Source organism: Pteropus medius, unplaced genomic scaffold, assembly GCF_902729225.1.
Source record: "Pteropus medius unplaced genomic scaffold, Ma_sr-lr_union100, whole genome shotgun sequence".
In the NCBI taxonomy this organism is placed as follows: Eukaryota; Metazoa; Chordata; class Mammalia; order Chiroptera; family Pteropodidae; genus Pteropus; species Pteropus medius.
The window spans coordinates 9,169,750-9,194,058 of record NW_024351543.1 but is presented as its reverse complement, the minus strand read 5'-3'; the positions used below and the strand labels follow the sequence as shown (position 1 = coordinate 9,194,058).

At 43.0% G+C, this 24,309-nt stretch overlaps 1 protein-coding gene across 2 annotated transcripts in view; it reads left to right on the top strand.

Annotated features, from left to right (window-relative positions):
* ITGB5 (integrin subunit beta 5) overlaps positions 1 to 24,309 on the top strand; it is a 106,536-nt gene that overhangs the window by 26,794 nt on the left and 55,433 nt on the right. For both annotated transcript variants that reach the window (XM_039843235.1, XM_039843237.1), the window contains exons 4-5: positions 1,929 to 2,178; positions 10,930 to 11,098. In XM_039843235.1, coding sequence (XP_039699169.1) covers positions 1,929 to 2,178; positions 10,930 to 11,098 — 419 coding nt within the window. The remainder of the gene's footprint in view (positions 1 to 1,928; positions 2,179 to 10,929; positions 11,099 to 24,309) is intronic.

Sequence of the window (24,309 nt, the reverse complement as noted above, 5' to 3'; positions counted from 1 at the left end):
GGGACATGATTGCAGGCTCTGGCCATTTGGGGTCTGAGTTCTGCCCATGCAAAGGCCAGGGAGGGTCTCCATTCCCTCCAAGTTCTCCCTCTCCCTCTTCCCCTCCCCGCTGTGACATGACATCTAGGGCTGGGAGGGGCCCCATGCAGGGACTTGTTCTGTCTGATGGGAACCAGAGACAGACATTGCAGCAGTCCGGAATTCATTCTGGAAGAAATCTTGAACATTCCTCCATTTGAGTCAGACTCTGATGGTTTTTAAAAATAGGCTCATACCAACAGGCAACCCAAACTACATCAACCTCGAGGCGGCTAGAACAGTACATGCCACGACAAGTCAGGGGAAGCAGGTGCGGCACTGTCACTTAGGCTACAAATAATAATTATAATAATCATACTTCGTTTATGCAGGCTCTACTGCTTACAAAACACTTTTCTCTCTCATGAGTCCTTCAGAGCCTTAATCGATGCTTTGTTGTTATTCTTTTTATTTTATGTTTAAGGAAATTGAGGCTCAGGTTGCACCCCTAATTGAGAGACAGGCTGGAACTTGGACTAAAATCTTTTGGTCATTTGATTCTTCATGGTCTGGTTAATGAAATATGTCTGGTCTGGAGTGGGAAGAGGAGAGGGAGCATAGGGGATTGGGTTCCCCGTCCCATAAGTTCAAGAAGGCTTCAGCTTGCTGGTTTTCAGCTGGAGATGAAAGATTGGCAGGTCAGGTGTTGACCCCTTGGGCAGGAGTGAGGCCAATTTCACTGTTGCACCTCCAAACACACCAAGTACACCCAGATTTCAAACGTGTGTGGACAATTCTTCTACCCAAAGAGTTCAAGGACATCTCTTGGTGCCTCTAAAAGGCTAATCAGCCCAAGGGCAGAAAGAATTACCTGATACGCTTTGCTTCTTGATGTTGCTTCTAAACAACACGTTCTTAGAGATTATGAACGGATTTAGGATCGTTATTCTGGCGTAAGTCCCCCAAGTATTGCACTGACTTGCATCTTTCTGTACACCTCAGGGGTGAGATTGCAGAAGACACGACTCCCAGACACTGGCTTTTTTTCTCTGTTTTTCTGAATTAATTCCTCTTTCTTCTTTCTGTTGACTATCCTATCGTAGAACCAAAAATTATTTTCTTTTTCCTGTAGCTGGTGGAAAAATTTAGTAGTGTTTTTCCTTGCTTTCTCTCTACCCCGTCCTCCCCTGCTCCCCCAATCCGATGTGGCTAAAATTTGGAATCTGTCTCCCTGCATATAATTTCTGATGATAATAAATTGTGTCCGTGATGTTCCAAAACATTAAATATGTCCCAAAACTAGGTACCATTGTTTGATCAATAGCTAGGGAAATAGGAGTAGATGACATGGCACAAGCATAAACATGTTTGCCCTTTGGGGATATTCTAAGAAACTATCTTTGTGTCCCTACCCCCCATTGCTCTGTAATCTCTCACCTCAGTTCTTACTCACTCATGTCTGTATCCTTCTTTTGTTAATTTCATCCTCATTTTCTATTTCACACACACCTTTAAAGTCTCGTGGCCACATTCTTGGCTGGTCTTTTTTCTGAAGTTAGTATGTCTTTGGGGGCTACTCACCCAAATTATGTTCTTGGAATTGTTTTGCTCACCGTCCACCAATTACCCAAGTGTCTTTTCTGTTTAGAAAACAGACCACTAAAGAGACTGGTTGTTAAAGAGTTTCCTTAAAAATGCAAGCCAAGTATTTAGAAGGAGAACCTAAAGCTTCATCCTTAGCCCCCATATTCCTTTCTGTCACTCTACTTCCAAGAAAAGTGTTTCTTCTGAGAGGCACACGATCACTAAGGAACAGTAAGATGTGGGCCAGCTTTGAAAGCAAACTCCATCCCTCTGGCTCCCAGCAAGTTGAATGACCTCTAATGTACAGGGCCTCTCTGTTGGCACAGGTGACAAGACTGCCTTCCAGCTGCAGGTTCGACAGGTGGAGGATTATCCTGTGGACTTGTACTACCTGATGGACCTCTCCCTGTCCATGAAGGATGACTTGGACAACATCCGGAACCTGGGCACTAAGCTCGCTGAGGAGATGAGGAAGCTCACTAGCAACTTCCGATTGGGGTTCGGGTCTTTTGTAGACAAGAGCATCTCTCCTTTCTCCTATACAGCGCCGAGGTACCAGACCAATCCATGCATTGGGTAAGTAACCAGCTGTCCTTCTGTTGGGTGTTTGAGGATGGGGGAATGGAGTAGCAAGAGAACTTAGCCCAAATAAAGGAGGGGGGCATATTTAGCAAGTGGGAACCAGGCTTAGGTATTTAATTTGGTTAACGATGACCCAGTTCTTTCCTCCCCCTATGCGTGAAGAAAGGAACTGTCACAAGATTGCGTAAAGATGTAGCGATCATAGCTCACTTGTTTTCCTGCCTGTCTGACACGGGACTGTTCGCTGCATTAGTAGATTTTAGAGAATGTTCTCAGGAAGTGATGAACCCAGGTGATTAGCGAGGGAGCAGGCAAAACAACTTAAACTTTCCTCTTGTTTGGAGTGACTGACGTATTTGGGATAAGGGAATTCAAAGTCTGCCCCTGTTGTTTATATAAGTGACTACAACTTCGCTGACAAAACAAAATGAAAATGCTGTGTGTTAAAAGCATGCTTTTTTCCCCCAACATAAGTCAAGTACTTGAATTAGAAAAATATTTGACACATTGTTATGGAATAAGAGCTTTAACTGCTACAACAAACAAATCCCATGGTATGTAATGGCTCAAACTTGACGGAAATGTAGTTCCTGCTTGCCTAAGTGCGGATGGCTCTCCTGATCAGTGGACACCTCTCCTCCAAGCAGAGACTCATTTATCCTCCGCTCCACCACCTTTCACATGTGGCTTCTAAGGTCATCATGCCTGGAGGACTGCTCATAGAAGGATCTTATGGACCAGGACTGAGTGGCCTTTGCTTCTTCTGCTCCTATGTTCTAGTCTAAAGAACTGGGTTAGTCGTGCCCCTGAAGAAGAACTGGGACTGGTGAATAGGTCTCTGCCATAGTGCGTTTGTGTTGTGGGGAGAAAGGGCCACATCCTTCAATTTCCCTAACACAACTTTTATGAGCTTGGTTTGTTTCTTTTCTAGTCTTTCAAGTATTCCTTTAAATGTCAAGATTATGCAGTGTGACTACAGTGAATGGTAATGGCCAACTTTTTCTGGCCTCATCTGCACAGTCAGCTTTAGTTAGGCTTTTGAGACGTAAGGCCCCAAAATAGTTATTAGATAAGGAATAGCTAAGCCTTAAATTCTTACCAAGCGTCAGACACCACACTGAATACTTTGCACAGATTATCTCTTTTGTATCTAATAATAATCTTTTGAGGTCTCTAAGGTAAATGTTAGCCATATTTTAAAGGCGAGGAAACTGAAGTTTAGAATAAATAACTTACCCCAAATTACACAGATAGTAAGGGGTAGACTTGGGATATGAATCAAGATGAACTACTTCCAGAATCTGCATTTCCATTAATATAATAATAATACCCATTTCAAAATGACCCTGACCCTCTAGGTGTTTGTCTAAGGGTCATTTTAGGCTTTGCTGCAGTAACAAACAATCCCCACATCTCAGTGGCTCACCACCATGAAAATTTATTTCTATTACAAGATCTGATGAGGGTTGAGCTGCTTTCTTTTCTATGGCAGCCCCCGCTTCAAGTGGTGACTCAGGGATCCAGGCTCTGTCCATCTTGCGAGGTTGCTTTCGATTCTTGGTCTCCTTGGCTGCTCCTAAGGGAAGAGAGCTGTTCTTAAGCCTTTGAGTCTGTCTAGCCCTTCAACTTACCTTCAGCAGCCTCAGCCACTCCCACTCTAAAACAGGCTGGATGATCGGGGTGAGGCACTATTTATGCCAGTGGTCTCTGTTCTTCTGAATCCCTCCTGATCCTTCTGTACACTCTCCTAGAAGCTAACCTAGACATGATGGTGGAAAAACAATAAGATAAGAAAAAATTTAAATACAAATGAGATTCCAAGTTCCTTAACCATGAAGAAGCACTAGGTGTCATCATTTGCTGTGTTTAGCTTCCTCCTGGCCACAGGTGGCTGCTGGCATTATTACCTTGGACCTGTCTCCAAGGCCCTTTTCAGCTGAGTCCCAGTGCCTGATGTCATATTGGAGTTCTGCTACTTACCAGGAGCTCCAGCACCTTAACCAAAACTTTTTTCAGTTCATCCAGAGTAGTGATTCTGTCTGCTCCTTTTCACCTCTGCCCTCCGTTGGACCCCGACTCCACACAGACAGGGTGTGTCTCCACTTTCATTCTTTTGTGGACAATCCACTAACCGTGAGATGCTAGATTGGAAGCAGGCAAAGGATGGCCTGGCTCTGGGCACTCAGCATTCAAAATCAGGTTATTATTTACTACTTATTCAGAACTCCTTCTCTAAGCCCTAGAAGGCAGAACCAATTGCTGACAGTAAAAGTCTTGACAGTGAGTATAAGGCACACTGAAAAGCTGTTTGTAAGACAGGAAATCCAGTAAAGAATGGAAGTTTTGAAGGAAACATCGTGTCTAAGTTATGCAAATCTCTCTTCTTCAAGCTGAGAAATACATCGGGGAGTCACTCTTTGGCTCAGTTATCTCCCCACGCCTAGGCAATGAGATATGTGTGGTGTCCTGAGTGTCCTCGGAAATGCCCCACTAATTCCAGGGCAGAACAGAGCAAGCCGGGGAATGCAATCTGGCTGTTCCCGTGTCTGATCCAGCCCGCACATGGGCTTTGTCTGCCTTTCTGAGTTTAAATGCCACTGTGAATTAGTTACCCAGATTTAAAAAATAGGAGATTTAATTAAGAATAACCAGGATTCCTAGGTTTTCTTGAAAAAACAAAACAAAAAAAAAACAGAGGTCTGGTAAAGCTGGCTTATCCCACATGTTTGGCTGCCACAGTTCTCACCACTCACTCTTGTCTCATAGCTGGCCTGCTTCACTGTTTGTGTTCCATGCCTGGCTGGTTGTCTGTGATCCTAGTCTATTCCTTTCCTTTAGCTCATGTGAAGAGGAAAATCACAGGGTTCTTTTCAAGCTGCAATGGCACTTCCAGTTATGTTTTTCTTTCCTATAGTGGTGGGAGCAGCAGAAGCAGCCCCCAGGGAGTTTTGGAGGGGATAGGGGAGTCAGGAAAAGTGACTTAACCTCCTGTGCAAGACATCTCAGAGAAAAGAGAGCCAGTTTTTCCTGAGTCTTTCCTGAGGTTTGTCCCTCCTCCTCCTGCTTCAGATATTTCTGCCAAAGGATCAAGATCCTAGACTCATCCCTTCCCATCTTAGAATGCAGTAGAAATGCCAGAACTTAAGTAAGAGGTACTGGGGCTACCAGAGAAAAACGACATAGAGTAATTTAATTATCAGATTAAAGAACTATTTCATTGCTATTCTGAGGAATAGGAATAGTGTCACTGAAAAGAGTCACATGATAGTCACTGATACAGGATCTGAAGGATTAATCTGGTATGTTGTTTCTGGTTCTAAACACTTTCTTTTTTTAGTGATATTGGGCTCTTGTTGAAATACATGTCATATCTCATCTATTCACGGAAGCTGAAAAAGCTGAACTTATAGAAACAGGGGTTGGAAGGTGGAGGGTTGAGAATGGGGAGATGTTAGACAAAGAGTACCAACTTTCAGTTATACGGTGGATATGTTCTGGGGATCTAATGTACGGTATGGTGACAATAGTTAATGATACTATCCTTGATATATACTTGTATAGTTGTTAAGAGAGCAGATCTTAAACGTTCTCAGCACACGCAGGAAAATGGAAGTACTTGGTTTGCTTTTGTTTAATCAAAGAATACATCCTTATCTTGATAATTCTCAGAAGAAAGTTGTTTTTGGTTCCTCTTTCCTAGTCTCTCCATTTTCTAACACTACTAGATGTGTGTTAGAGATTCTCATTCTAAACATCTTAATTTTTCTCCCCCAATTTCTACCACTTTCTTTCCCTAAGCTGCGTACTAAGAAACTTCTTCCGATTTACCATTTGTTCTTCTGTTGTTTAATTCATGCACTAAAGTTTCATTTTTGAATTTCAGTGACTATATTTTTATTTTTATTTGGTTCTTTTACAGACTTCTGTTTTTCATACTATTTTTTTTCACAGCCTTCTGACCACTCCCCTCCCCCCCGCCTCCCCGATAATATCCCGTTCTGGTCTTGGTATTTATTCCTTTTTCTCCTTGGATTTTTTAAAAGTACTTCAAGTCATTTAGTTATCTCTGCTTCTTGAACTGCAGGCTCTTCAGTTTGTTGAATTTGCTGACATTCCTTCATGGTGGTTTGTTTTTCATGGGGTCCATAACGTTTTCATTAGCATCTCTTCATCAGAGGATCACATGCCCCTGGTATGCTGGCCTCCTGCAAGTTTCAGGTTCACTGCAGCCAGGTGTCCTCCAGGTGTCCTCCAGGTGTCACTGGAACTAGTTTTCCTGTTCATTTCTCATCTGGAGGTTCCTTCACCATAAAAGTAGTGAATTCTAACTTGTCTGGAGTTGCCATTTTTATGGGTGATTTTTCTTGCTCTTGGCCCAAAGTGGATCTTGCTTCCTTTTCCCAGGCCAGTGGCTGGAATTTTTCTGTTTTTGGTTTTGGCAACAGGGCAGCTTTTCGCAGTGCTCTGCTTCATGCAGAGAGCCGCAGTCCAGGGCTTGGCCTTACAAGGGCCTGATGCGCATCGACCCTGTTAGAACCCTGCCCCAGCCCTTAGGACCTTTGGGAGGTCCTGACACATGGAGAGCTCTCTGCCATGAGCTCCTGTTCACTTCTCACCTAGTCTCCTAAATCCATTCATTTGTTGGACGTTTTCCTCTTCATTTCTGGCACCTGAGAGTTCTCTAGCTCTTTCTGTATCAGCTTGATCTATAACATTCTCTTGAAGCATTATTATTTTCTGGATTTGCCTAGATCTAGTGTCTTCAAATCGAATTTACTTTTTATACACACATGCTCCCCCAGGCTCTTTAAGCATATATATTTTACTTATCTTACTGGTTCGTAGTCCTTAATTTAGTAACTCCCTATACATGGCTCTAAACTGGGCCTTACAGCACAGACTCAGGGTTGGGGTGGGAGGGTTTCCTGGCATGAGACCCCCCAAACACCCTGATCTTTAGGCCATTCAGCTCTTCCATGGGTTAAATTAAAATAACTACTCATAGGTGACATTATATACAAGGTCTGTGTGATGAAGTTGTTTTCTTCTAATTAAGAAGTGACTCTAATTTGGTTATAGTAAATTCTCTGCAGTGAAGGCTTCTCTCTGGAAAACACATTTTCTAGTTCCTAATTACTTAATAGTACTGCTCCATAGTAAAAATTTGTCTGCAGTTGACCCTTGAACAACACAGATTTGAACTGTGCATGTCCACTCATACATGGATCTTTTAAACAAATACATACAATACTATAAATGTATTTTCCCTTCCTTCGAGTTTTCTTAATAACATTTTATCTTCTCTAGCTTACTTTATTTTAAGAATACAGTATGTAATACAGCTAACATACAAAATATGTGTTAAACGGCTGTTTATATTATTGGTAAGGCTTCCGGTCAACAGTAGACTATTAGTAGTTAATTTTTTTCATTTTTTAATTAAATTTATTGGAGCGACATTGTTTAATAAAATTATATAGGTTTCAAGTGTACAATCCTATTATACATCATCTGTATATTGCATTGTGTGTTCACCACCCAACCACTCAAAGTCAAATCTCCTTCCGTCACCATATATTTACCCACTTACCCATTTCTGCTTCCCCCCTCCTCCCATCCCTCTGGTAACCACCATGCTGTTGCCTGTGTCTATGAGTTTTTGTGTGTCTTGTTTGTTGCTTTCAATTTATATTCCACATATGAGTGAAGTTATGGTTCTCGACTTTTTCTGTCTGGCTTATTTCACTTAGCATGATATTCTCAATGTCCATCCATGTTGTTGCAAATGACAGTATTTCATCTTTTCCTATGCCTGAGTAATATTCCATTGCATATATGTACCACAGCTTCTTTATCCAATCATCTATTGAAGAACAGCTTGGTTGTTTCCATGTCTTGGCCACCACGAATAGTGCTACAATGAACATTGGGGTGCATGTATCTTTACGGATAAATGTTTTCAAGTTTTTTGAGTAGATACCCAGAAGAGGGATTGCTGGGTCATATGGTAATTCTATTCTTAATATTTTGAGGAACCTCCAGTGGATTTACCAGTGTACATTCCCACCAGCAGTGTATGAAGGTTCCTTTTTCCCCACAACCTCTCCAACACTTTTTATTACCTGCCTTGTTGATAGTAGTCATTCCAGCAGTCGTGAAGTGGTATCTCATTGTGGTTTTGATTTACATTTCCCTAATAGCTAGTAAAGTTAAGCATTTTTTTCATATATCTATTGGCCATTGGTAAGTCTTCATAGGAGAAGTGTCTGTTCAGGTCCTCTGCCCATTTTTAATTGGATTGTTTGTTTTTTCATTGTTGAGTTGTATGAGTTGTTTATATATTTTGGATCATAGCCCCTTATTGGAGGTGTTGTTGGCAAATATCTTCTCTCATTCAGTTGGTTACCTTCTTGTTTTGTTGATGGGTTTTTTGTTTGTTTGTTTGTTTGTTTGTTTTGCTGTGCAGAAGCTTTTTAGTTTGATATCATTCCATTCTTTTTTTTTTTCTTTTGCTTCCCTTGTCTTCAAGGTCAAATTCATAGAATCGTCTCTAAGACCAAGACCCATAAGTTTAGTAGCTATGTTTTCTTCTATACATCTTATTGTTTTAGGTCTCATATTCAGGTCTTTAATCCATTTTGAGTTCATTTTTGTGTATGTTGACAAATAGTAGTCTAGTTTCATTCTTTCGCATGTGGCTTTTCAATTTTCTGAGCATCGTTTATTGAAGAGGCTTTCTTTTCTCCATTGTATGTATTCTGTTTCCTTGTCAAAAATCATTTGCTCATATATATGTGGGTAGTAGTTTTGGGGGAGTCAAAAGTTATATACAGCTCCTCTAACCCCTGCATTATTCAAGGGTCAACTGTACTTATTTCTATTTTCAGGAACGTGTGGAAAGAGTTAATTTAGCTAATTTAGCTGAGCTTTTCACAGCTTTCTTGTTTTTTTCATTGAATGACAATTATTCTGTTCCTCTCCTCCCTTTCCTTATTAACCTGATCAACCATGACAATCAACACACACCTGAAGTCCTAAATCAAGGCCCAGAACAACACAGACGGGTGTAGCTCCTCAGAGGAAAAGAGGGAAGTGAGAGTTTGTGTGTATTTACTTCTTTCTGGGCCTCTCCATTTGTCAAATAACCCCAGATGGGACCTCAGCTCAGTTCCTTTTTCCAGCTGGGAATGCAGTTTTCATGACCCTTCTCTTTATGAGAAAATGAGATATGGATGAAAGTTTGGGTGGCCCAAGGCACTGGTTATAGGAATCTGACCTGTCCAAGCACAGGGTGCAAGTAAAGATCTGGAGTGGGAGGAGGGAGCAAAACAAAAGAAAGTCAAGTGGGGAAAGCGTCTAGCTGCTGCCCCTGTCTGGAGAGAACCATGGTCATTGTGGCAGTGAGGATGACTCTGTCCAGAACCAGCTCGTTGTGAGTGACTGTGGTGGATGGAATAGGCACTGTAGGTCCCAAAAGAGAATGGAGTGGCCTCCTAGAAAGCCAAAGATTGCCACTTGTGAGGAGGAAGGGAGCCTGTCTGGACCTGCCCGTGTGCTGGCAGCAGTTAGGCAGGGTCCCCTAGCAGTTGCTAAGCCTGTTTTCTTTCCCATGCATGTGGCTTGCAGTGGATTATAAAGCCTGCGCCCAAGGCCTCTCTGTTAGTGTTTGCTTCTGATCTTTTGTTCTGAAAGAGAGGCTTCCTTAACATGTCCACAGACCTGTGCAGTCTCGATCCGCCTGCTTTCCCAGCTTCCTCTTAGCCCATTCTTGCCCTTGCTCCCTGCACTGCAGTTCCCCTGGTCTTCCTCTGTCTTTGCTTCCTCCTGCTACAGGGCTATGGCATGTGATCTCTCTGTCCAGGACACTCTTCCTTCACCCCTTTTACCTAGTGAACCCATTTGTGAAACAGTGTAAGGCCTCTATTCCTAGTTCATTGGCTATATATCAAGCAGAAACTCCTAGAACTATAATTAGGCTCTAACTTCCTCCAGGGGTTACTTGGGATCTCTACTGCAAGTTAAAAATGAGATTGCCCAATATTTCAGTAGAAAGTCATGGCATTAACCTACTACTGAGACTGGTGCAATATTGAACCTACGGTGCAATATTTTCCTCTTTCCAATCTTCCAGATAAAATTTTCCATTTGAAGATGGTTGGTGTCTAAATGATTTCTATTATATCTACAAGAGCTGATAGTTTAGCATTGTGATAGTTATAAATGAATGAAGAAAACAGAAAGAACATTTCATTCCTGTTCCACTTCACATTGCTTTTCGTGCCAGCACATCCTGGTGGGCTCTGAGTAGGTTGAAATGAAGGGGTCGTGTGATCCTATGTCCTATACCAGCAGCAGAGTTGGAGAAGCTGGCTTCATAGAGTAACTCTGCTCACGTTGCCTTCCCTCAACATTGCCTACCTTCCTCAGCCCCAAAAGCCTTCCCCTCTGTGCTGCCTGGGCTTCTCCATGATGTTTCCCCTGAGCACAATAGCCCACTATCTCTACTTCTTCGGAATCATTTATCCATTCCATTCATTTACAACCTGGTATATGCAATCTTGCATGTAGTTTAGGGCTTGATGTTCAGAGAATTGAGACTGTTATTTCGTTTTGTTCTCCCCACTCTGCCCATCCCAAGGGCACACAGTAGGTGCCGGGTAAATATTAATTGGTGCACGTCATACTTGGTTATTTAAAATTTAGAGACACTGATGGAAAAATGACTCTTCTCTTCTTTCTCTCTAGTTACAAGTTATTCCCAAACTGCGTCCCTTCCTTTGGGTTCCGTCATTTGCTGCCTCTCACAGACAGAGTTGACAGCTTCAATGAGGAAGTTCGGAAACAGAGGGTGTCCCGGAACCGTGATGCTCCCGAGGGGGGATTCGATGCAATACTCCAGGCGGCTGTCTGCAAGGTAACTTTCCTTTTTGGTCCTGTCTCTGCGTGAGAGGTCAGGGAAGAGAGCATCAGTGGGCGTCGTGGCACTTCCTGTAGGAGATGGCAGATTTTGAGCCACCCCAGCATGTGGTTTCCTGTTCACTCTTACATCAGAAGGTGAGCTCAGCGAACCCTTGGGGAAATCAATAATTGAAACAGCTGGAGCTCGGGGACGGATCGGGATTGGTGTCTCTGTGTCAGGGTGTGGCTATGTGCAGTGAATACTGTCTTTGCCAGGAGACAGCTGTTCTGTGTTTATGCATTTGGCTTTTTTGCATCTTTGCAGGGGAAAAAAGTAAAGGTCAAGCCAAATGTATAGAAGCTTGTAGAGCTTTCTGGCCTAACTTTGGTAAACCTTAAAGGTTGCTCTTTTAGAGAATCTAGCTGAAAGGGAGAAGTGCATGTCATCTTTGGTTGCATTTCTATTTGTTTTTCTCCTGCTTCTCTATGATATGTGAATCCAGAGGGAAGGCGTAGACTTAGGTCAGAAATGAATTCATGCTTTGAGATGCTCCAATCTCAGTAAAATATATAGTTGGAATATGTTGGTAATAACTTCTTCTTAAAATATTTTCCTACTGTCAAAACAACTCAATGACAACAAAACATAAAAATCACTCTTGAATTCTCTATCTCAACACATACTTTTGAAATTTTTCCATAGTGTCGTCATAGAGCGTGTATAATCGGCAATGCTTTCCTGAAACTTTAGGCGAGCTCTGCAGTAGGGCAGTGGTTGGGACTCACATTCAGTGGGGGGCTGGGGAAGGATTCAGTTTAAAAAACTGCATATCAGCTGCTACTGTTCACTTACAAGGTGATAAGCACATAATTGTCCACTTACATGTTTCTGACCCTAGAGATCCTGTGTTCAGTGTGTCACACTCTCACTTTTCTTCCACGCAGTCCTTGACAGGGTGATGAGAGAGCCACAGTTGTCTTTTCTGAAATAAAAAAACAAAGTGGTAGAGAGGGATAAGGGAAAGGAAAAATGTGAAGAAAGCAGCATAGTCTCTTCTCTGCCCCATTGTGGTTCCATTAGTCACTGGGGACACCCTGGAGAGGGAGGTCTCACAGTGGCCCCCTGTCCAGGATGGCTGCAGGGCAGGTTCTTCTCAGCTGTTGGCCAGGCCAGACAGTTTGGTTCAGAGGTCCCTGATGCTTTGGAGCAGTCCAGGAAAGCCAGAGGGAACACAGTCGGAATATGTTTGGCTCTTAAACTTTCAAATGCATCAGAAAATAGACAGTTTATCGATTTGCTTCAGAAAGAAAAATTGTATTTTGACTGGCATTCAGACACCGATTGTGTGAGGCATCGTCTTTACAGACATTCTGCCAAGTTGCGCTTTTTGGTAGGGACGATGGTACAGGGAAAACAGTATCCCTCTCTTCTCCCCATCTTGAGAATTTTGTGGATTTTCTTTTTTGCAGGGGAGGAAATCACCTTTAAGTCTTAGGAGAAAGAACTCAGTGACAGGCCTAAGCAATGTCCAGTTATATTAATTCTGTTTAATTAGGTTAATCAGAACAGCATGATTGAATGCTTGAAGCACAGTGGTCTTTGAGAAGCTACTAGATTTACTCTTGTGCCTACAGAACCTTCCTGTGCCATCCCAGACCCATGAAAATGTTTTTCCCTTTGAAAACTCAGTATTCTCAGGTGTCTTCAATTCATTGCCTGACCCTCATGTGTGAATTATTGTTGGCTGACAGGCACTCTGTTGACATTTTCTCTACTTCTCCACCACGGCCTTTGCAATAGAGAATACCTGGAAAGTTAGCAGTTGGAATTTATAGTCTGTAAGCCACCAGATTCTCTCTTCACCTTTTTTTTTTCCTTTTGTGCTGTCAGTACATAGCAAGCAATTTCTTTCTCACTTGAAATCACCTATTTATAACAAATATCATCCTTCCCGGTTCACCATCATCTTATAGTAACCAAATATAGATTATGGCCTACTTTTTGGTGCATGACTATGTGGCAATGATACTTTTAAAGAATATTTAAGGACTTGAATAATTCTTAAGATAAATTAAGAGGGGAGTGGAAAGCAGGTGATAAAACAGTAAGAACAGGATGATTCTATTTTGCAAACAAAAAAGAAAAATATTGAAAATAAGTAGACCAAAGTGATAACAATAGTTGTCTCCAGTGATAGGATTATGTGTGTTTTTAATTTTGGGGGGTGGTTTTTAAATTTTTTTATTTACCTAAATTAAACTCCATGTACCTATTATTGTCCATGTTTAGTAATTTCCACCTCATGGCCGATCGTGTTTCATTTGTTTTTCCAACTCCTTTATCCCCTGTTATTTGCAGGAAATCCCAGATATCTGTTTTAATGATAATTAGATTTCAATGATAATTAGATTTCTAATTATGATAATTAGATTTCTAATTAGATTTCTAAAATTTCAATGATCATTTGATTTTTATTTCAATGATAATGAGATATTAATTTCAATGGTAGATTTTTTTAAGGGTTTTTGTTGTTGTTGTTGTTGTTTTTTAATGTCCTAAGCATCCCTTACTTTGTTTACTGAGTTTTCTGCCTCCGCCTGATTTGCCCAGATTATAGGCCCTTCCACTTAATCCTGCAAACCAAATGTGACAGCGCCAGCAGGCCTGGGACTCTGCAGTAGGAGATGAGCCTCCTACAGGCTGGAGTGGGCTGGGCTGTCCCACTGCAGCAGCACAGGCAGCCTCCTCTCAGCCCTTGGAGATGCAGCTGATAACAGGCCTGTCTCAGTCCACAGGGTCTCTTTGTTCTGGTTTCTTTTTTACTCTAGTTTCCCTGGAATAGACTGTTGGTTATCAACTTGTGAGATTTAGGAGAATGGAATGTTCACACGGATGACCTTAAATCCCACCTCTATGGCCTGCTCAGTATTTCTTGGAAAGCTGTTCTCTGCAAACAGAAGGAAACTATCTTACTGTACCTACTTAGGATTCTATTTAGGATAAGGACCTTGCTTCTACAAGTGGAAGCTTTGTGTTGCTCTCTTTCCCCCAGCAGGTCACGTTGCTGTGGGAGGCCATCTACCAAGAATGCCTCTGTCACCAGTGCAGGCATATTTTCCCAATGTGTCATACCCAGCTGGGTTGGAATGAGGGAATGTCACCACCCCTTAATTTCTTATCTTTACCTAGAAACCTATTATCGAACCTGTTCGCCTTGACTTTGTATTTGGCAAATGTTTGTGGTTTAATGTACACTTTTGAATCTCTAGACTGTTTTTGTCCCTGAGGTGATGTTTCCTTATTTTATCTCCTGCCCTTGAGCTGTGCTGAGGGCTTCACTGCCCTGCTCACAGATACCTGTTCTGACAAGATGGGTGAGAACTGACTGAGTTACAACTCGCAGTTGTCAACAGGGCACAAGTGAGACTTTATCTCTCTTTATCTTCCAGTATAAATGTCTATTACCTGCCTGGAGGGTGTCTGCTCCTCTTGGCTCCTTTGGCTGACAATGGCAGGGAAGAATCATCCTGGGGAAAGTTAGGAGTCTCCTGTGATGACTGAGGCTATATATCTGTACCTGGAAAGAATGTCAGTTTTTCATTTAAAGCGATGGGCTCCTTTTTGCTTTAAGTGTCCACTTGGCAAAGAGGAAAAGAGACGAGCTATTCTCGGGCCCTCTGGCACCACTCTCTCGGGTCTCCATCCCTGGCCTTTGCATTCCAGCCACCATGATCTTGAGTCAGTTACTCTGACTCTTGTGAGGCTCTTTGCACATACTGTTTCTTCTGCTTGGACTATTCTTCCCCTGCATTCAGCTCTTTTTTTTTTTTTTTTTTAAATTAATGGGCTTTATTTTGTAAGAGCAGTTTTGGGTTTACAACAAAATGAGCAGAGAGTACCCAGAATTGCCATAGACCCTCTGTTGCTCCCTTCACCCCCTACACATGTAGCCTCCCCCATTATCAATTTTCCATACCAGAGTGGTACATTGATACAATTGATGAACCTACACTGACACATCATTGATTCATGATGAACCTACAACGACACATGACATTATCTATAGTTTACATGGGGGTTCACTCTTGGTGGTGTGCATCCTATGGGTTTGGACAAATATACAATGACATATATCCCTTGTTATAGTATCGTACAGAGTAGTTTCACTGCTCTGAAAATCCTCTGTGTTTTGCCTTTGCATCCCTCCCTTTTTTTCCCTGAACTTGCTTTTCTTTTAATGTCTGATCAATGGCTACTTATGGTTCAGACCTCCTCTTACTTGCCCACGTGTCAGGGAAGCATTCTTTGATTGATTTTCCTGACTACATCAGAGTCCCTAAGCGCCAGGCCCTTGGTCACATCTACTCCAGTTACTATTTTATTTCTGTTTGAGCCACTCCTTGAGTGATGTCTGCCTCCCCTTTGAGACAGTGAGCTCTCTGAAGGTCGGGACCCTGTCTCTTCTTACTTTATATCCCTGGCACCGAGCTCACTGCCCGGCACATAATAGGTTCTCCTTAAACATTTGGTAAACATGTTGATGGTTGTTCTCACAGAGTTTTTTATGGTTCTGAAGTTCAGGAACCCCCAGGTCCACCTGGCTCCAAGCCCATTCATCCTCCCTTTACACCAGGCTGCCTCCATGTCACAGTGCTTCACACATGTCTGTTAAAGCAGAACCACAAGTACTGTTACTTGGCGATACTTTCCAACCCAGTAAGTATTTATCAAGCACCGGGGGCTCAGTGGCAGGTATGGTGGAGAAAATTAAAGAAAGATGAGAAAAAGTCTCTTTCCTCAGGGATTTGGTTTGAGCTTGCAGATCCATCAGAAATCAAATTAAACAACCTATTTGTAAACATTAGATGGAACTATATGAAATCGCTGATATTGGGCCATCAGTGATATATTTGATAGTTTCTCCTGCAAAAATAGAAAACTCATATGGTTCAGTGCTATATGTTGCAAATGTTTCCCTTCAATTCAGATTGGATTCTCCATTGCTTCTCGGCCTTTTGGCTAAGATGAAGTGCAGATTGGACTCTCCATAGAAGCAGTCCTACTGCATGAGGCTGAGGCTTGGGTTTGAGATGAATGTCTAAATCCTGAGTCACAGGCTGGGATTTCCTTTCCCCAAGGGAAGAAATACTACACTTTTGCCCTCCTGAAGTTTAACCACAGAAAATATTTTTTGAAAAGATTTTTCATTGCAAAGTATAGATGGAAGCATGAAAAACAAACTGCTAATGAGAACATGTTTATTGTTACAAGGCAACAAAAATAGACTTGAATGTCAGCATGATTGGGGGAGCCAATCACAGAGGAATCTAACCTTGTTTTTCATTATGTGCTGTGTTGGAATTCAGACTCCTCCGTCTCCAAGCTCAGATCTGGTGTGGGGACTGCCCACCAACTGGTCAGGTTGGTCCCCTTTCTCTTCTCATCTCCCCAAACTTGTTCTCTCTCTCAGTGCTTGCCTGAAAGGTTAATGTGCAGTGTTTTATTATGACTTTTGAAAATTTGTTGACTACTTACTATATGCAAGACGCCTGTTAGGTTCTGTGAGGGATGCATAGGTAAAGGGATGCATAGCCTCAGCTCCTGTCCCGTGAGCATCACTCCAGTTGGAAGACAGATGCCTGTGTAACAACCTCAGGTGCCAACAGAGTACACTGACTGTGGAAGGTCTGGCCCCTTACAATCTAGTAGTTGAATCGCAGCATTCTTGTCCTTCAGAGGGCCACCTTGGTCTCTGCCTCCCTGTGTTTGCCCTGAGGCTCTGATGCTGATGATGTTATTGATTACCATTGCCTGATGCTTTGAGAGAAAGCAAGCTCTCTGCCAGGTTTCACAGGAGTTATTTTAGTTAATCCTTCGGGGTGGTTTTACTTTCTCCTTTTGGTGAGGAAACAAGCCTAGAAGGTTTGAGTAAATTCTCGAAGGTCTTACAGCCAGAAATGACAGCGCCAGAGATGGAACTGTACCCACCAAGGCAGAGTTCTTGATATTAGAGTGCTTGCTACAGGCAGGGAGGAGTGAGATGAGTGTGTTTCCACAGAGACCCAAGTCCTCATCTAAGGAAACATTTCAGTTTCCCACATGACCCAGTTTACTGACGTGGCACAGGACTGAATCGGTCCCAGGGGAAAATGGTTGCACATGCTCTTGATCTCTGGAGCTAAGAGTATCCTGTTTATCAGAAACAGTTATAACATGGCTCTGCCAACCCTTGAGATTCTCCAGGGAGACCACTGGTCCCATCCCAGGCCAGTGTGCTGATGGATCCAGCCCTTTGAGCATGCTTTCCTTTGACCTTGGCTTCCCTGTCTGTGCAATGGGAACTCTGATGTCTGCCTTCTCATTCACAGTTCAGAGGGCATCTCAGAACCGTGGGTTCTGCTTTTGGTCTCATTCAGATAGTGCTGTGGAGATACTTTTTCAGATGGTGGATCCTATCCAGCAGTGAGGGAGCATGTGACTGGTACTTTTGAGTGACAACTGGGCTCATGGGCCATATCAACCTTTGGCTGGAGGATCTGTTTATTTGGGTGACCATTCATTTTAATCAGACAGATTGTCCTTGAGATCAGAAAACCTAGTCATTTAAAGCTAGTGTTTCTATCCTCACTGAAACGTCCCTGCATGGCTTCTTGATTGCAGGACTCCCCTGTGTTCTGAACACTGTTTACCAGAGAGAGTATTGTGAGTGTTGTCAGCCCACATTCAGGCTGGTGTCCACCTATGTTTTCTAAGGCAGCGGAGTGGGGCATCAGCTTTTCTCAGATTCCCGGGAATCGGCATTCTAGGCCCTCTCCTGCACTCTCCCTGCCTCTCTCACTTGTGCTCTGCCTTGGTCCCTGTGTAAGCAAGTCACTTTGAAATGCATCTGGGGACCCACAGACTTCACGTGAGCCCATCAGGAGATTCAGCTGCCAAATATAGGACATGCACTCCAAGGCCTGCTGGCCAAAGTCCCAGCTCCACTTTCCTCTGCAGTCAGACCACACCGAGGAGACTGCGACTGCCTCTGGGGGCTGTGCTTAAGAAAGATGCTGCGAGTGAGAGAGTGGAGGGCAGTAAGTGCATGGTGCCAGGCCTGGAAGCTGCATCCTCAGGGAATGGATAAAGGTTTACCAGGAGGAGAGATACCACAGGAAGCAACATGTGACCTGACTTCAGACATCATTATAGAGAATAGAGAGACAGACTTCTGGCTGTACCAGGGCATGTACGAGGGTAGCCACAGGGGGCACGTTTGAATTCAACATAAGAATTTTCTAACAGAGATCAGTAATAGAACAAGCTGCCAGATGTGACAGTGAGTGTATGTGGGGCTCCCTGCCCTTGATGAGGGTGGTTACCAGGTGACAGATCTCTGCATTGATTGGCGCTTGAATGAGCCAACATCTGGGGTTCTTTCCAAACTTCAGGTGCTACTATTTCCTTTGCGTCAGTTTTTCTGCCCGGTAACCACTGGTACTGTTGTTCTGCAGTAGCCCCTCTAGCCTGTCTTCTGTGGTTCTCACATTTGTACTTGGACACCATGACCATGAACTCTCCGTGCATACTCATTTGTGTGCCAAGCACAGCTTGCTTTAGGCTGGTGCCTGGAAAGCTTTCCCTGGCTCTTAGTGGCTTCTCCATGGAGCCACCTTACCATGTGGGAAAAGTCCCCGTGGCGTGGGGCAGGCTGTTCAAGGGGACCCGGGGACAGACTGGAAGTGGGTGAGGAGGGCAGAAGCCTATTCCTGGTGCCTTGAATGAGCTTCTTCCTTTGTTAGGCCTTGTAGTTTCTGAGTGTAACTCCTTCCAACCCCAGAAACCAAATTGCCCCATAGGCCGGAAGCGCATGTCCTCTAACAGAGAAACCACATCCTGACCCCCTGTCCTCGTTCCTTTCTCTCCCCAGCCCCACGTTCTCCGGGGCCAGATATCGGAGGCAAACAAGCCAGCAAGTCTGTCTTCACTCTTGGGAGGAGCCAATTTTATTGTCTCAAAGGCTGAAATGCCTGGTCTTCCATCTTCTTTCTGCTTCCTTTTTTCATGGACCGCTGTATCCTCGTCACCATTTTACAGTGTCCCCTGCATGCTCCAGACTGACTTCTAGGCCCAGCTGCCCAAGTCTTCCGTCTCACTGGTTGCCCTGGCCCCTCTCCCTTCATCTACCCTCCTGAGCTTGTATTAGACAATCCTGTCTCCCTATTACCACCCTTTCTGCAATTCTCTTTAGGTTTCTCAAATCTTAGCACATGGCAGGTGATTTAATTAAATGTTTTCACTTAAGACAGCCCCTTAATGCTTCTCACATTTATATGTTTAAAAGAAGTTTGACAGATTCCAAAGCATATTAAATAGCTGTTGGAATTGTGAGGGATGTGATTGAAGACTTGTAGACATTGTGAGAGAGGTTTTTGGTAGCCGGCCCTGATTTTGTTTGTCTTCATTCACTTGTTCGTCACTGAGAGCTGAGCACGTGCCAGGGCAGTGCTCTTGTTTTTCTGGGACTGGGCCCCTTCGGGACTGGGCTTCCTCTTTTCCCCCAGCTCCAGATCTCTGCTGCTTTCCGAGGACAGAGCAGAGTTTGGGCGAATTCTCTGCTAAGTTTCTTCCCTGAGAAAGTCCTTTCTGGCTCTGGCCTTGTTTGGACTGGTTGGTTCCCCACAAAACGAGAGGATTTGCTTCCTGTGACTTGGATGGAATCAGAGATTTTGAGCGTGGCGACGGCTCCTGCAGCCACACATTACTTCTGACACATGTGTCCAGAGTCCATGGATGGCTGATTTTTACATAACATGGCCATCCAGCCACGTACGTGGCTCACCTGGAGCAGCTGGAATAAATGTGGATCACAGAGCATATCACACTGGGCTGGCAGAATGCAGGCTGGTGGCCAGCAGGGAGGTGAGCCTCAGGCTTTGTCTGTTTACACAAAGTGTTTAGGAAAGGCAGGGAAACCAGCAGCATGGCCTGGAGGCTTCGGCTCAGCACAGGTCATGGGAATGGATTAGAAGAGAATTAGCAGTTCAGGACTGGGTGGGTGCTGCTGGGGGAGCAGGGAAGTAAGATGAAAAAGATGAATTCAAGGCTTCTAGACAAAGCATTTTACAGTCCTTCTGTTGGGAATGGGGACGCCTGTAGGGGCAGCTGATTCAGGAAGAGGTTGAGTTCTGGGTGACAGCAGACACGTCTGGGTTTTGGCATAGATCTGGGAGTAAAGTTCAGGAGAGAGATCAAGTGGGCTGAGATGCGATCGTGAGTTTTCCAAGCAGATGCACGAACTTGGATAAATCTCTACAAAGGAGAGTGGAGTCAGCAAGCAGCCAGAGCTGCCAGGGTGGGGTGGGGGTGGAGGGGACGGCAGGGGATTTGGATGGTGCTGTGTCCTGATAGCCAAGGGCAGAAGGGCTTGAAGGAGGCCCTGGTCAGCAACGGAGAGGCCACAAGGTGAGGCCTGAGGATGACTGTGGGATTGGTGGCAGAACCTCAGTGTGAGGTTTTCAACCTTGGCTGTACATTAGATGTTAGACTCACACGGGGAGCTTCAAAAACCCCAGTGACAGGGCTATAGGTCAGCCCAGTTACAGCACCTCTGGGCATTAGTATTGTTAAGGTCCCTAGAGGACCCTCAGGTGCTGCTAGGACAGGGAGCCACTGTCTGTGAGGGAGAGAGACAGGGAACTGAGAACCACTGTCTGAGAGAGGAGGGCAGAGAGGAAAGGTCATGTGGAAAGCTCAGATTTTAAGAATTGAGGAGAGGAAATAGAGGCAATAAGTCTTGAGAGAAAAAGAGAGAAGGAGACAAGTCATGAGGAACTGGTGGAGTAGCTGGGACAAAAGGGTTATTAAAAGTGAGTCATTAGCAGATATTTAGGCACATGGAAAGGAAGCAGAGGAAGGACTGACTGAACAAATTCTCTAAAGAGAGTGGGATTTGGGGCTGTGTTTCCTGGCAGAGGGACGAACACTCCTTCTTCTGGGACAGAAAGATCAGAGGAGAGGCCAGAAGGTTGTCCCTTTATTTATGAAGCATCCTAAGGCCGTGGAACCAGACACTGCAAGCAAATGGAATAGAGGAGGAGGCTGTCCTATGACCTATCTCTGTTGGTGACAAAAAAGGTGTGGTCACCTCCTGAGCAGGTGTGAGAACTGGCAGTTTGAAGGCTGACAGACCTTATGGTGAATTTGATGCAGACTTGACCAGGGAACAAAGGGAAGTTAAGTGAGTCGCAGCTTTGGCCAGACTTGAGCCCGGTGTGTTTCCATCACTCCCACCTCTGACATTTTCGTCTGACGCCTGACTTCTATCACGTCGAATGTAACTGGCTTTTGAAAATTTTGTCTTTACTTAATGGAGAAAAGTTTAGCCGAACAAATAGGTCTGTTTTTATTTCTCTTAAAGTAGTTTCTTTAAGAGAAATAAGAAGAGAAACATATTTAACCCCAAAATTTAGAAAATGCTGTTAAGCAGAAAGGAGGTAAACATCACCCATAACCTTACAACCCAAAGATAGGATTATATGCTTCTGCATGACAGACTGAAGTCACAGATTTTCAACTCCATGGAAATAATGATGACAATAACTGTCAATTCTTGACTGTTTACTACTGTCATTTTGTGTATCATTTTGTTTAATCCTCTCAACAGCCCTATTTTATGGGTGCTATTATCTCCATCTTAGAGCTGAGAAGCTGAGACTGGGAAAGACTAGGTAACTTGCCCAAGGTCACAAGACAAATCAAGGCAAATGTGGGGCTGAAGGGAAATTTGCCAAACATCTGAGCCCAAACCCCCAACTGCTATGCAGATACTGCCACCGAACAAAGAATATGTGTAAAGGATATTGTCAGCACATTATTGGTGCTTATTCTCTTCATATAATTTACTGTATTCAAACGACTATCTGAGCAAGTCAAAACTTCTTAAAAACCAATAGCATTTGAGGTATAATTGATGTACAATAAACTACACATATTGAAAGTGCACAGTTTTAAAATTTTAACATATATACACATCCATGAGATACATATACACCACAATCAAGATAAAGAACATATCCTTCTCCCCGCAAAAGAGTATTTGTGTTCCTTTGTCGTTTCTCCCTCTTACCCCAGGCAGCCACTAATTTGTTTTTTGTCACTACACATTAGTTCGCATTTGCTAAAATTTTATAAATACAGTATATGCTCCTTTTTTGGCCTTTGAAATTCAACTGTGCTGTCAAGTGTCTCCATTCATTCCTTTCGTTACTGAGTAGTAATCCATTGTATGGATGTATCATTGTTTATCCAGCCTCCTGTCGATGGATATTTGGATTGCTTTGGATATTTGGTAGTTTTTGCCTGTTACAAATAGAACTGCTATAAATGTTCATATTCAAGTCTTTCTACAGAAGTATGCTTTTATTTCTCACAGGCCAATACCTAGGAGAAGGATGGCTGGGTCATTTGGTAGGTGTTTGCTCAATTTCTTAAGAAACTTCCAGTTTTCCAAAGTTACATTTGCCATTGTACACTCCTACTGGCAGCGTATGATGATTTCATTTCTTCCACATCTCCATCAGCATTTGATGTCATTAGTCTTTTTAGTTTTTTTAACTAAAGTGTAATTGACATAATATTATATTAGTTTTGGGAGTACAGTGTAATAAGTTAACATTTGTATATATTGCAAAATGATCACCACAATAAGTGCAGTCAATATCTGTTGCCATACAGTTAGGAAATTTTTTTTCTTGTAGTGACAACTTTTAAGATCCACCAGCTACTTTTAAATATGCAGTTCAGTATTATTAACTACTGTCACTGTGTTGTACCTTACATATCCATGACTTATTTATTTTATAACTGGAAGTTTGTACCTTTTGACCCCCTTCACCCATTTCGCATTTTTAATTTTAGCTATTCTATGAGGCGTGTGGTAGAATCTCATTGCGGTTTTAATTAATGCAAGACTTTCAAACTCTTCGGTATGTTATACTTCATAGTCCCTGAACAGTTGTGGAGCTTCATGTATCAAGTAGCAAAGGAGAGAAGAAATGTAAAAGTTATTACTAGTCTTAGAGTAATAATTAGACCTTTTTTTTTAGTTCCTTTTGTGTGCTAACTACTTTTTAATACATTATGTCTAAACTTAGCATCAGCCCTGGAAAGAAGGGACATCTCCATTTTATAGATGAAAAAACTGAGGTGGAGTGAGGTTAAGTTACTGACTCAGGGTCTCACAGAGCAAAGCAAAGATTTGAACTCAGCCTCATCTGTTCCAAAGCTCGCATACTCCAGCCCCTGTGCCCTACTCCATTTGGTAGTTAACTGTTTTCTTTCTTTAAAAAACAAAACGAAACAAACAAACAAAAAAACCAGCCATTTTCTCACTATTGCCGTCTGCCCCAAACATGGAACACAGAACTTAAGGCTTAAAAATAGATAGCTCTGCTGACCAGGCAAACAGTAGAAAAGTTATTTCAAATGTAAATTATCTGTGGAGTAGAATCTTGTAAAACCTTCAAGCCCCAAAGCTTGGGTGAATAAATAAGCCTGTCCTGACTCATGCTCTGAAGCCCAACTTCTGGGCCAAACCTCTGGGCCAAGTTTGTTAACATCACTTACATAACAAGGATCCACTTCAGAGAAAACAGAATTTATTATTGTTATGCTGTGCCGCTCTCCATTTGTGGGGCTCTTTCCATTTCAGATGCAACCTTTTAATTCAACAAACATTTATTTTGGTTCTGGCTGTCATTAGTTGAGAGCCTACCATGTACACTTTCATGAATTATTACATTTATTACACACACACACACACACACACACACATATGCACACACTCCCTCCTCTTTCCCTATATGATTGGGTAGTTTAGCTTTTTGAATGAGAGGCAAGTAATCTGAATCTGGCATCTTGGGTCCTTACTAGTTTGGTGACCTTAGGCTAGTTACTTAATGTCTCTGAACACCAGTCTCCTCATCTACAAGATGGCGCTCCATATATATTACCTACTTCTCAAGGGTTGCAGTGAGGATTAAATGGAATAATGCAGGTGATCAATAGATGTTAAGTATTGTTATTGCTGTCTTGCTGACAATCAAAAAGCTTTCAAAGTGTTAAATAATTTGGCCAAAACTATATGGGAAATTAGGAGTAGCAACACAATTCAAATGCTCATCATCAGACACTCTGGTTCTCTGTTCTGTCTCTTTGCTGCCACTCTCCTTTAGGTCCCTGCAGGT